Here is a 10,660-nt window from a genome sequence, read left to right as displayed (position 1 = left end):
ATAAATAGGGACAATGAGAATGGATATATCACTTGAGCCTGGAGGTTAATTTCCCTTCGAAAATCTCTCTTCAGTTTTCATCTTTGTAGAGGAGATGTCTTGCTGTGGAGGGAACTGTGGTTGTGGGTCTGGCTGCAGCTGTGGCAGTGGATGTGGAGGGTAACACAGCTAACTAATATCCCGGATAACATTACAAATTCTTTAGATGTGTCTCTCTGTAACTTTTGATCAATACTTTTTTGTATAATGTTTTGATGCATTATCTTGGAAATGCAAGGCATGCATGAGCTTTTTCTACTTTTTTCTTTCTCAAAACTCTGATAGTTTTGGTCTGGTGCTTATTTTTGTTGGGCTTGTCTTTTTGATGCAGATGCAAGATGTATCCTGACTTGGCTGAGAAGAGCACCACCACCTCTGAAACCATGATCCTTGGAGTTGCACCTCAGAAGGGGTCTGTCTCTAATTCTATTTGCAATTGAAAGAGAGATCATAGGATATTCAATTAACTTTTTGGTGACTAATTAAGGGAAAAATGCAAACTTAGACATGAATACTTCCTTCTATTTTTCTTTTTCTCTTTTGTCTCTAATCCTTGTTCCTCTGATCATAGGAAGTTATATGTGTTTTTTTTTTGGCAGGCACTTTGAAGGATTTGAGATGGTTGCAGAGAAGGAGGATGGAGGTTGCAAGTGTGGATCCAACTGCACCTGTGACCCTTGCAACTGCAAATGAAGAGGCCATTCCTATCTTTGTTGATCGACTGTTTTTTGTCTATATGTGTCCGCTAATGGCTGGAAGCCTAGTACTACAAATAAGGCCCCATGGAAACAAGTGCTTGTTACGATGGATGAGCAGTTGTTCTTATGGCTGGAGAAAGACTTCTAAGCTATTGTCTGGGTTTGTCTTAGGTGTGTGACCTTGCAGTTGTTGAATGAATTTTCTTGCTCCTAGTAAGTTTGCTTCTCTGTTCTGTGTATCCACTTTGATGTGTTTGTACTACAAAATCTACATAGCACAAATATCATCTCAATACAGTCAAAGATGAGAGCATTAATAAACCTATGCTGAGCATTACGAAGGGTTCAGATCTGGTTCAAGAAGCTCTAAAATCTTTCATTGGTTTCCCTAAAATACTGGAAGATCAGAAGATCAGTAACTCCATTAATAAAGCTACAAGAACACAACATAGATAACACATGAAAAGAGAACAGCCTCAGAAAGCAAGATCTGTTGTTCATGGTAGTTCTCACAACAAAGAATACAAAGGCAAATAGTTTTCTCCCCAACAACAAACCATTATCTCAATTACATCAACACAAAAGTTACACAAACTGCCCATGTATAGGCAATTTAAGTTGAGTTTCTCTTGGAGTCTCCAGCACATTACAGGATCAAACTGTCCAAGTGGCAACAGTTGATGTTGCCAAAGGTTAAACAAGGAGTTGATACAATCATCATCATGTGAAGATTCCTCTAGCTGCTCTTCTGAACATGCCATGCACCTGTATTAGGGTAACAAAATCAAGCAGGTGAAGAAGTAATCTTTCAAAGTACTCCCTTATAAGGAGATTTGTCAGAAGGCGTGCAAGGGAACTTTTTAAATAATAGCTTACCTGTCTCGAAGAAAGTCCTATCTTCTCCAAATCAGATAACTGTTAATTAACATATGTCTCATTAAGATTTTATCAACTCAAGAATTTATAGGTCAGCTAGTTCAGCAAGTATAAGACTATCTTACTGATTTCAAAGGCCTCGGTGAATGCTCCCGTAGCTCAAGTATGTACTCTGCTCTTTTTTGGCCAATACCCTGGAGGAGGAATATACAGTGTTAGGCATTGTCAAATGTGTTTACTCTCCTTGCATTCCAGAGGTAAATATCATGTTGTACCTTCAGTTGCATAAGCTCTTCCCTGTCAATTGAAAACAGAGATAGTTAAATAACGAGTTGGCTTACAAGTTTAAATGAAATAATAGTTTTAAATAACAAGTTGGTTTACAAGTTTTAATAGAATAAAAGTTTTAAAATAATGAGCAAAATCAGGAACATATGTATTCAGTATTCAGGTCTTGCCGGAAGCAAAAGATCATGCAACCATAATATTTTATGAATAAAGAATGTATTAATCAAATAACAACGGTCATCAGCGCAAGTATCAAATGGTATGATTTTCTCAGTTTTTACAAATAGAAAGATCAAGACTTACTTGCTAGCAGCATTTAAGAATGCGAGGTACTCCTGAGCGAGTGATTCCTGTAAATTCAGAACCACATCAGTGTAGTAGTTGAACCATCAACACAAAGGAAGAGCTTAAATATCCACAAACCTTCAAGTTAGAACTTTGTGCATTGAACTTGTCTAGTGGTGTAGCACCGACTTCTATTTCATCTTCATTATGGGTTGTTCTCGGAGTTTTTGGCTCTAATAGTATGGGACAAGTGCTATCACTGGTTGACCGATATGTAGTTTGTAATATGTTGGAGGAAATTGGAGAAAGAATCTTCCTGTCAGAGTTCTGCAATCCTTTAACTCTTTCACTACCTGGTAGTGATCCCATGGATTGTAATTTCTCCTTAAAGGGTGTTCCTGCACATAACCCCTTCTAAGCTTCAATATTATAGTTCCAATTCACAATGTAGAGATCTCAGGTCTACATAAAAGAGTAAGTACCCTGCTGATCTGGTGACTCCACAATCTTGAGATTGGAAGTAATTGTCTCTGCTTTACCAACTTTCGACATATGCGGAGATGACACAATCTGCAACAGATAACACACGAGCAGATCTGTAACATCATTCAAGTGTAACACTTTGATTTTAGCATAACTTTCTCTTCTTTAATCATTAGAATTTTGAGATATTGTACAGGATTCAGGGTTATGACCTCATGTTCAGATGCTAGTATCAGCATTAGGATACTCTAGTTACTATTTTACATTTTCAGTAGATCGATGATATTCCACTAGAACTTTCTGAAAAGGAAAAGCCTAGTTCTTTCTTGTCAAATAGAAGCACAAAAGTCATAAGGATATTTATGTTGCCCAAAGCTTTAATGAAGCAAACTTACTTCATTCAATGATGATGACACATCCTTGGTGTCCAACTCACTTGGCTTTATGTTCTGCTGCATAAACGACATATCAATCAGCTAGTAAAATGTGCAATCAATCATCTAATAACGACAACAACCACCTACCTCCGTAGCTGAATTAGAAACCACTGAATCAAACAGTATTCTGTCAACAAAGACAAAAGTTAAATAAGATTCAAGGAGCAGAAACTAAGAAAAGGAACTTGACATAATTAAAAGTGGCGATGTTCACTGACTTCTTCTTAGATTTAGAAACGCTCTGATCCATCGTACTTGTTTTAGCCGAAGACCGAACTGAACCCGGTTGCTTTGAATAACTTAAGGAGGTAGGTGTCTTGCCCTGAGATGGCGAAAAAAGCCCACCCATCCTCTGGATACTCTTGGCCTTCCCTTTTGATTCTAGCCAAGCTCTTAACTTGGCCTCCATATCAACTTTCACTTTAGGGGTCTCTTGCTTGCTCGAAGACCCCACATAGTTTACAATTTGGCGAGATCGTGCCGCTAAGCTGACTGTATGCACTGCTTCCGGGTAAGATACTGGATTCTGCAAAAGAATCTCTAGCAAGTTTTAACTAGAACAGGGAAAAATAAAAATACAGAAGCCGTGACAAAATCTGCAAGAATGTCAAAGCCTCACAAGACAGGCAATCATCAAAGCTCGACTAGTCCCTCCAAGAGAATCCTGCAGTATCCGCGTGAGCTTGCTTTCACGGTAAGGAATTCGTGGCTCGTTGTTGTTCAAAGCATAGATAACATTGGACAGAGCAAACAATGATTGGTTAATCTTGGCGCTCTCTTGGAGTCGGATCCCCTCATTACAAGTTCGCCTGTTATCCTCATTGCCTACTCAAATAACATAAGAAAAAGTCCCAATAAATCACAGACTCTGTACTTCCATTAATATAATAATTCTCTTTAAAGTTTACCTGCCAAGTCTATAAGGTTGAGCTTTCCTTTAATGCCGCCATTTGTAACGGCAACTGCGAGCACAGCATGGCTTCTACTAGAGATATCATTGAGGCCTGTGTGTGCCACCTTCCTCCTTTGCACACCAGTTGAATATATTTCGCAGAACTCATCCATGGAGCAAACCGGGGCCTACTACCACCAAAAGATCAATCAATCTATCTACTATCTATACATATATACACAGAAAAAATTCAGAACCATACCCAAGATAGTCCCTTGAGTTGAACTCTGCCATCTTTATCATCCAAAGCCATGATTTCCTTCGCCTTGGGCTCCAACAAATCATAGCAACGATCCATGTAAACTTCAAAGTATGACATCTTCAACGAGAATTGCGTGTTCTCACGCAAGGACAAAATCGTCGACATGGCTAGCGGGATTAGGCCGGATTCATTCGCCGTTCCCTGTGACAAGTGATCCACCCCAATGCTAACCAAATATGGTAAAAAGTAATCAAGTAATTGAACAAATTGAACTCAGTTCACCTGCATTGTGTAGGTCTTTCCACTACCAGTTGCTCCATAAGCAAACACAGTAGCATTTAACCCCTCAAAGATCCCCGGGATCACGGCAGAGACCTCTTTATCAAAGATCTGACCCACATGGTCTTCCTGACCGAAGAAACTATCCAGCTTGTAGCACTCGTTTCGGCTGCAAAACTCTTTGAAGTTAGCATCAAAGATTGGGAACCCCAAAAAAGGGAGAGAGAATTGAGATTAGGGTGCTATTCTCTGTGACCTGGTCCATTGATCTTTTAGATGTACTGTGACCTCACCACATGACTGGCGATCAAGAACGGTGACGCAGGGGATTGGGTTGGTCTCCTTCGAAGCATCGATCTCGGAGGGAAGGAAAGGGCGGACTCGTAGGACAACCCTAACTTGGGAGGAGGCCGAGTTCGAATGAGGTGGGTTTCGTAGAGAGAGAAGCGAGCTTTTTGATGGATTCGCCATGAGAGAGAGCGGAAGGAAGAGTGGAAGAGAAGAAAATTGGAGATTTGGGGTCGACCGTGGGCAAACAAGAAGGCGGTCCAAAATGGAGCGGTTCGAATTTGAACTGGGAAGCGATCTGGTAGACCGCGGTTAAATTGAAAGGGCGAAGCAGATGGAAAGGGTGAAGATCGCCAGCAAACACGAATGCAGAAATTTATTACATCATTAGTCATTAGTGCCGACTTAGCCAATGAAAGGCTGCCAAGGATGTTGGATGATTAAACCTCTGCAACTTGTATGCAGACAATCTAACTTTTAATGGAAAAGCAATGGCCATAGTTTAATAGTATCGTTGATCTCTCATATCTTACTCTGACCAATAGATTCTCCCTCCATAAATTAGTCAAAAGCCAATGGATAAAGCTTCTGACTCCAGTTTAGAATATAAAATCTAGAGTTCAAACTAATTCAAGGTTGACTTTAAACAGCAACTGTTGTGCAACTCTGTAATCATTAAATTGCCTTGAGTGTTTTTTTAAAAATTACAGTAAGACCTTTAAACTATTGTCCATTCTTACATACACTCTTTTATTTATTTTACAACCTCCTAAATTATAAAGAAAAACCTCACTTTTGATGTTAATAAAAAAATGTCATATGATAATTTTATCCTCTATATTTATTTATTCATTTATTATTGAAAATAACTGTAAATATTTTTTTAAAAAAATAAAACATCTAACGAATGCCTTATGAAATGAGCATTTTAGAGGTTTTTATAATTATGAGAGTCCATTATTTATGAAAATAAATAAATAGATGATGGATCAATGTGGTAAACCTATCTTTTTCTCTCTTTTTTCCCTCCTGGTCAAGCATGTATATAACATTCAAGCTAAGAGGAAGCAGACCTAGTTCAGCATAAAGAGTTAGATTAACACCTCATTCTTTCATACAGCAATGAACTAAATCCAAAGCAGGTAAAATTCCAACAAACTTATGACTTAGATACCCCCCATAAATTTTCAATCTCGCAACAATAAAGGTATAGATTGGTGCCTGGGAATGATGAAAGATGTATGATATAAAGCAGATGGAGTTCCTCCATTCTTAGAGCAAAAGTATAGGAAGAGGTTGGCATTACTGGGCCCAACAACCTTACTGTTCCCTCCCACAACTCGTCATCATCATCATCTCAATTGTAGATAGGCAAATAAGTAAAAAAGCATCCACTTCCATAAAGATTATGTACTTGCTCGCTATCCTTCCTGGAGTTTATTTCCTTTATCATTTAAAGTAGGAAACACTCCTGCATATGACTAAAACAAGGCAGGGCTGCTGATATATTTGAGAGCAAATTGTATATGATAGAAAGACGATAGTAGCTCATATGGTTCTAAGCTTGGTTTCTTTCAACATCAACTTCAAGTATTCAACAGTTCAAGCTAAAGTGTCAAAGAATTGTCAAGTATCTGCACAAATATACATATAACTTCTTAACACAAGTATACATTTTATTCTGAAGGGATTTAAGTCCTTCCAAAAAGGTGGAGTAATGTAGGAGAAATGAATAACAAATCTCAGGAAGCTCAAGAAAACATGGCGACGGGATGAGGGAAAGTGATGCTCCGTTGGCTAGGCAATGCGAGCATTGCTGTGTGATCCAAAAAATCCTTGAGCGCTACTACTGCCTCCAAGATTCTTCTCAGATCATCTGCGCATGAAAATCCTGCAGCTCCAAGCTGACGCACAGCATACACATAGAAGGTTAAACACCCTTTTCTGAACTTAAACCTTGCCATCTCGCTCCCCGTGAGTCCCCTGATCAGCTTCTTGTTTATACTTCCTAGAGGAATTATGGGTGGCCAGAGCTGGTTCACTGCCGACTTCATGCTCTCCGATTCAAAGACAAATAGCACCACCTTGGAGTTCTTCGTGCCAAGGCCCAAGGTGAGGGTGTGCAACGCATGGTGTGCCAGGATGGTGAAGTTGGTGGGCATGTAAGTGGTGGTGGAAGTGAAAGGGAGGCTCTGGCATTCACTTATGTATGAAGGAGGGATGTCGAGGAGGCGAATCAGCTCGAGAGGGGAGGCGTGACGGACGGTGAAGGACTTCACAACAAACTGGCTGCCGAAGCGGATACCTTTGATGTCAGAGCTCGGTTTGAAGTGTGGGTCTGTGGTGGACTTCTGATCCTTGTGTTTATCCTTCTCCTTCTTCTTCTTCTTCTCCTTCTTCTCCTCCTCTGCCATGTTGTGGCTTTAGGCTTGGTGATACTTTGGTAGGAGAGGTTTGCGGTGTATGAAGACTCAGGAGATGTAATGAGGTTGCTGGTCCATTTCCTTTCTGGGTTTTCTGGTATCATATCACACCATAGTCAAAGGGAAGGGCCATCTACTCTGCTATTTTGTTAAGATATTTAAGAAGGACTTGGGTGTCAGTGTTGGCATTGCTTCTCTAATTGTTAACTTTAGGTCCTTAGCTCTTTTTAACACTTTTGCTTCTCTCTCTCTCTCTCTCTCTCTCTCTCTCTCACACACACACACACACACACACACACACACACACATATATACACGTATGTGTCTCTATATATGTTTGTATTTGTATCTTTGTTGGTGTGTTCAAGCCAAGCTTGAACAGAGCTCGGCTAGATCAAACTCGACTGGGTTACACCTCTACCTAGCCCTCATGCTAAATGCCTCATAGTTAGCGTTAAGCTGCCTATTCTACAGACTATTTTTTCCTCTCATTTCTTGACAAGAACCTGCCAAAAATTCAAAGACAATTTGTAACAAGAGGAGGGGGAAACAGATAGTAATGTTAGAACTGCATTGGCTTACTGTCATAGATAATGGTTAGTAATAGCTCCAAATGTTTGTTGCGGACTCATCAACTACCAACACACATAAAAGTAGGTAGCTATAAGCCTATAACACAGAAGTAGAATCTTCCTACATTCGTAAGTATTGTATGCTTAAATTACAAGACATTTTATAAGCTATTTGTACACAGACAGCACACCTGCCAATATCTCTCTCTATACAGTTATAGCATATGGGGATACGCTTTCTTCTTTTCCCTTGTCTCCACCAAACAGAAGCGCCATTGTATAGGAATTTATTGATGATTATATCCTATGTAGACTTGTGTATTGTGTATTCTAAGTTCAATATCAATGATATGACACCTACATGACTTCAGAACAGAAACAGCCTAGCTGTAGATGAATTGCTACGCTATTTTCATTTATTGGGACATTTTCCTAGTTGGTCAGCCGTTCCCTGAATCAGCAATCAGTATCTACATGTATCTTATGACTCTACACATCCTGCAGTCTAGAGCTCTGAAAAATCAAGACCATATTAACATGAATTGAAGTTTTGGCCAATCTTGATCCAAATCGGCACCCAGATTTGAATCGGTTTTTCGAGCGACGGATTCCAATCTCGAAACCGATGCTTAGAACCTTCCTTTTCACTTCTACTCCACATCGCTATTAAGGTGGTTAAAGGTACATGGACAGACACAAAACAAGAATGTACCTCTGTAAGTCTATATCACCTTTGCCTAACTTGATTATGGCTTGACTTCCCTTAAGCTAAAGGTGAGTAGGTTGGCAAATACATAGTATTGCATATGCAAACCCAAAAAGAGGTAGTGATCCTCCTTACAAGCCAGTTTTGTGGAATCTACTTTAATAGTTGAAAACCTTATCTTTGATGATTTAGAGAATGAGCTCTCTTGGACTCTATTGTGTAAAGATGGCTCACCTGGTATACTTTATCTCAAACATTGGAAGCAAGATCGAAACAAAGCACATCTACTTGGATTATCATAGGAGATATGAAGCCAAAACAAAACTAGTTTCAATCAGGTTACCCGCACATCTTTCGCTAACAAGAAGGTAACTTCTAATTGCTTCCAAGTCCTTAATAACAAATGCTAGTCTTATTGGAAGAAGATTCTCTTATAGTATAAAACAACTATGGTTCACAGCCATTTTGATAATTCTCAGATAGATATAAAACATGGTGCCAAGCGATCATTACCAGTTCATCGATAAAACCGAAGAAATGTCAACTGTAAAGGGAAAAGATCAGATACCTGCAATTGAATCCAAGTGAGGAGTCTCTTCCTCCCTGAGTTATATCTTCAAACAGGTTGCCTTCGTCCTTAAAAATCCTCAATTCTGTTAAGAGAATTGCATGAAAAGGATTGCGGTGTACCTATCATGGAGCCTCATGATGTTGTATTTTGCGACCTTTTTGAAGGAAGAAGTCGTCGGAGCATGGTCGGGAAAGAGAGAAAGGGACGAAGTCAATGCAAGATGAAGACTTGTACGTGGCACATAAAGATTGGCAGAGGTAGCTGTACGCAGTTTGGTTGGGTGCTGAGCCAAAAGTCAACCTCATTGAGGAAATCTCAATGGATTTTACCGTTCCAGGATATTTCAGGGTCAAACACTTCCCAAAAAAATACATATATTTAACTAAATATTTCCAAACTCTAAACCCACATGAGATTTCAATTAATTTTAGTGAACTTGGGTGAATTTCAATAAGTTTAATTTTTTTTGACGATTTGAGGTTGGTTTTTGATCAAATTCATTTTCCACTTAAGTAACCATTTAAAACCTCAAAACTAACTCTTATTTTATTACATTATTATTAATATCTAAGGATAAAATAGAAAGAAGAAAATAAACATTATAAAACTAAGAATAAAACTTTACTGCAGACACTTCACGAATATTTTATAAAAATTAAGGATATGTCATCATCCTGTTCCCTAGCTAGAATAGTTGTTAGATGAATTGAGAAAAAGTTAATCATATTTTAAAGTATAGCAGTGCTTAAACTACTTTTTTACTCTGTTACAAACAACAAGATCATATTAGCTCCATTTCAATTCCACAAATCAATGGAATTCTATCTGGAATATATTCCAAAAGCATACTTTAGCAATACTAGTTTTGAAAAATCCAAGGTCTAAGATTAGGCATCTCAATATAGGAGATGGAAGAAGGTGATTCACCATTCTAAAATTTATTTTTTGTCTTAAAAAAACCATTATAAAGTAGAGAATGAACATTTATTAAAGCAGCCAAAATTATTATTATTTTTCTACAATAAGGTTTTGTGCATCTAAACCACACTATTGATCTGCCAAGAAGGGAGTGATGCTTTCATTAATAATCTTCATTAGTTCAACCTAATGACCCAATCTCGACTCCTATCCAACGGCCCGTATCGTTCCTTCAACAACCCAAATCCAATCCTTACCGTAAATTTCACTAAGCCCTCTTTACAACCCTAGTTAGTTAAACCGTCCTCCTCATAACTCCCACGGTCCCACCCTTAATACTATCCATTAAAACTCCTCTTCTCATCCAACGGTTCATATGAACCCGCGAAAGATCTACGGCTACCGACCTACTTTAACCCCTCACGATAAAGTGTGCCGTTTGAGGTTCAAACTTTTGCTGGGCCAACGGTAGCTGACGCCGTGGGCATCCGTTACCGACTTGGCCTCCTATCCAGCTCTCCTGAGAGCGAACCGGGATTGCTCCGTTACGTCGCCGTCAACTCGGTTCCTTGCAGTCGTTTCGTTGCTTCTCCGAATATAATAAAACTTATTCTCCCCTATGTGCCCTTTTCCTTCAACGGGC

The 10,660-nt window shown here is 39.1% G+C and overlaps 3 protein-coding genes across 5 annotated transcripts; 1 reads left to right on the top strand and 2 right to left on the bottom strand.

The window, feature by feature from the left end:
• Positions 1-963, top strand: LOC140761677 (metallothionein-like protein type 2). The gene is made up of 3 exons (XM_073099106.1): positions 1-159; positions 371-451; positions 639-963. Exons 1-3 carry the CDS (start codon positions 95-97, stop codon positions 730-732), a joined length of 240 nt encoding a protein of 79 aa, XP_072955207.1. The 5' UTR covers positions 1-94; the 3' UTR covers positions 733-963.
• On the bottom strand, positions 657-5,095 carry LOC140761674 (kinesin-like protein KIN-10C). 2 transcript variants are annotated; one of them, XM_073099104.1, is made up of 15 exons: positions 4,796-5,095; positions 4,543-4,708; positions 4,261-4,461; positions 4,015-4,186; positions 3,726-3,931; positions 3,325-3,632; positions 3,194-3,233; positions 3,065-3,121; positions 2,669-2,756; positions 2,325-2,584; positions 2,205-2,251; positions 1,889-1,910; positions 1,739-1,807; positions 1,614-1,652; positions 657-1,502 (listed from the first exon to the last, which is right to left on the bottom strand). In XM_073099104.1, the coding sequence occupies exons 1-15, from the start codon at positions 5,008-5,010 to the stop codon at positions 1,458-1,460; spliced, it is 1,935 nt and encodes a 644-aa protein (XP_072955205.1). In that variant the 5' UTR covers positions 5,011-5,095; the 3' UTR covers positions 657-1,457. The 2 variants fall into 2 exon arrangements, with proteins under 2 accessions (XP_072955205.1, XP_072955206.1); XM_073099105.1 differs by having other exon boundaries at positions 3,065-3,118.
• Positions 5,096-6,391: 1,296 nt separating this feature from the next.
• LOC140761437 (uncharacterized) lies at positions 6,392-9,217 on the bottom strand. Of its 2 annotated transcripts, none has more exons than XM_073098755.1 (2): positions 9,097-9,217; positions 6,392-7,756 (listed from the first exon to the last, which is right to left on the bottom strand). In XM_073098755.1, exon 2 carries the CDS (start codon positions 7,239-7,241, stop codon positions 6,579-6,581), a length of 663 nt encoding a protein of 220 aa, XP_072954856.1. In that variant the 5' UTR covers positions 7,242-7,756; positions 9,097-9,217; the 3' UTR covers positions 6,392-6,578. The 2 variants fall into 2 exon arrangements, with proteins under 2 accessions (XP_072954856.1, XP_072954857.1); XM_073098756.1 differs by having other exon boundaries at positions 6,392-7,344; positions 9,097-9,213.
• Between the last annotated feature and the right edge of the window lie 1,443 nt (positions 9,218-10,660).

This window comes from Typha angustifolia, chromosome 6 (assembly GCF_048772165.1).
Source record: "Typha angustifolia cultivar Huaian chromosome 6, ASM4877216v1, whole genome shotgun sequence".
Lineage (NCBI taxonomy): Eukaryota > Viridiplantae > Streptophyta > Magnoliopsida > Poales > Typhaceae > Typha > Typha angustifolia.
This window is presented reverse-complemented; position numbering and strand designations above follow the sequence as displayed.

Bases quoted from the DNA above. Each gene is read 5' to 3' on its own strand.
- LOC140761677 (XM_073099106.1), top strand. From the start codon at position 95: ATGTCTTGCTGTGGAGGGAACTGTGGTTGTGGGTCTGGCTGCAGCTGT. The intron at 160-370 runs GTAACACAGCTA...TTTTTGATGCAG, and splicing joins TGTGGCAGTGGATGTGGAGG to ATGCAAGATGTATCCTGACT. The intron at 452-638 runs GTCTGTCTCTAA...TTTTTTTGGCAG, and splicing joins GGAGTTGCACCTCAGAAGGG to GCACTTTGAAGGATTTGAGA.
- LOC140761674 (XM_073099104.1), bottom strand. From the start codon at position 5,010: ATGGCGAATCCATCAAAAAGCTCGCTTCTCTCTCTACGAAACCCACCT. The intron at 3,633-3,725 runs GTGAGGCTTTGA...ATTCTTTTGCAG, and splicing joins CTTTGATGATTGCCTGTCTT to AATCCAGTATCTTACCCGGA. The intron at 2,757-3,064 runs GTAAGTTTGCTT...TATCTGTTGCAG, and splicing joins TGTCATCATCATTGAATGAA to ATTGTGTCATCTCCGCATAT.
- LOC140761437 (XM_073098755.1), bottom strand. From the start codon at position 7,241: ATGGCAGAGGAGGAGAAGAAGGAGAAGAAGAAGAAGAAGGAGAAGGAT.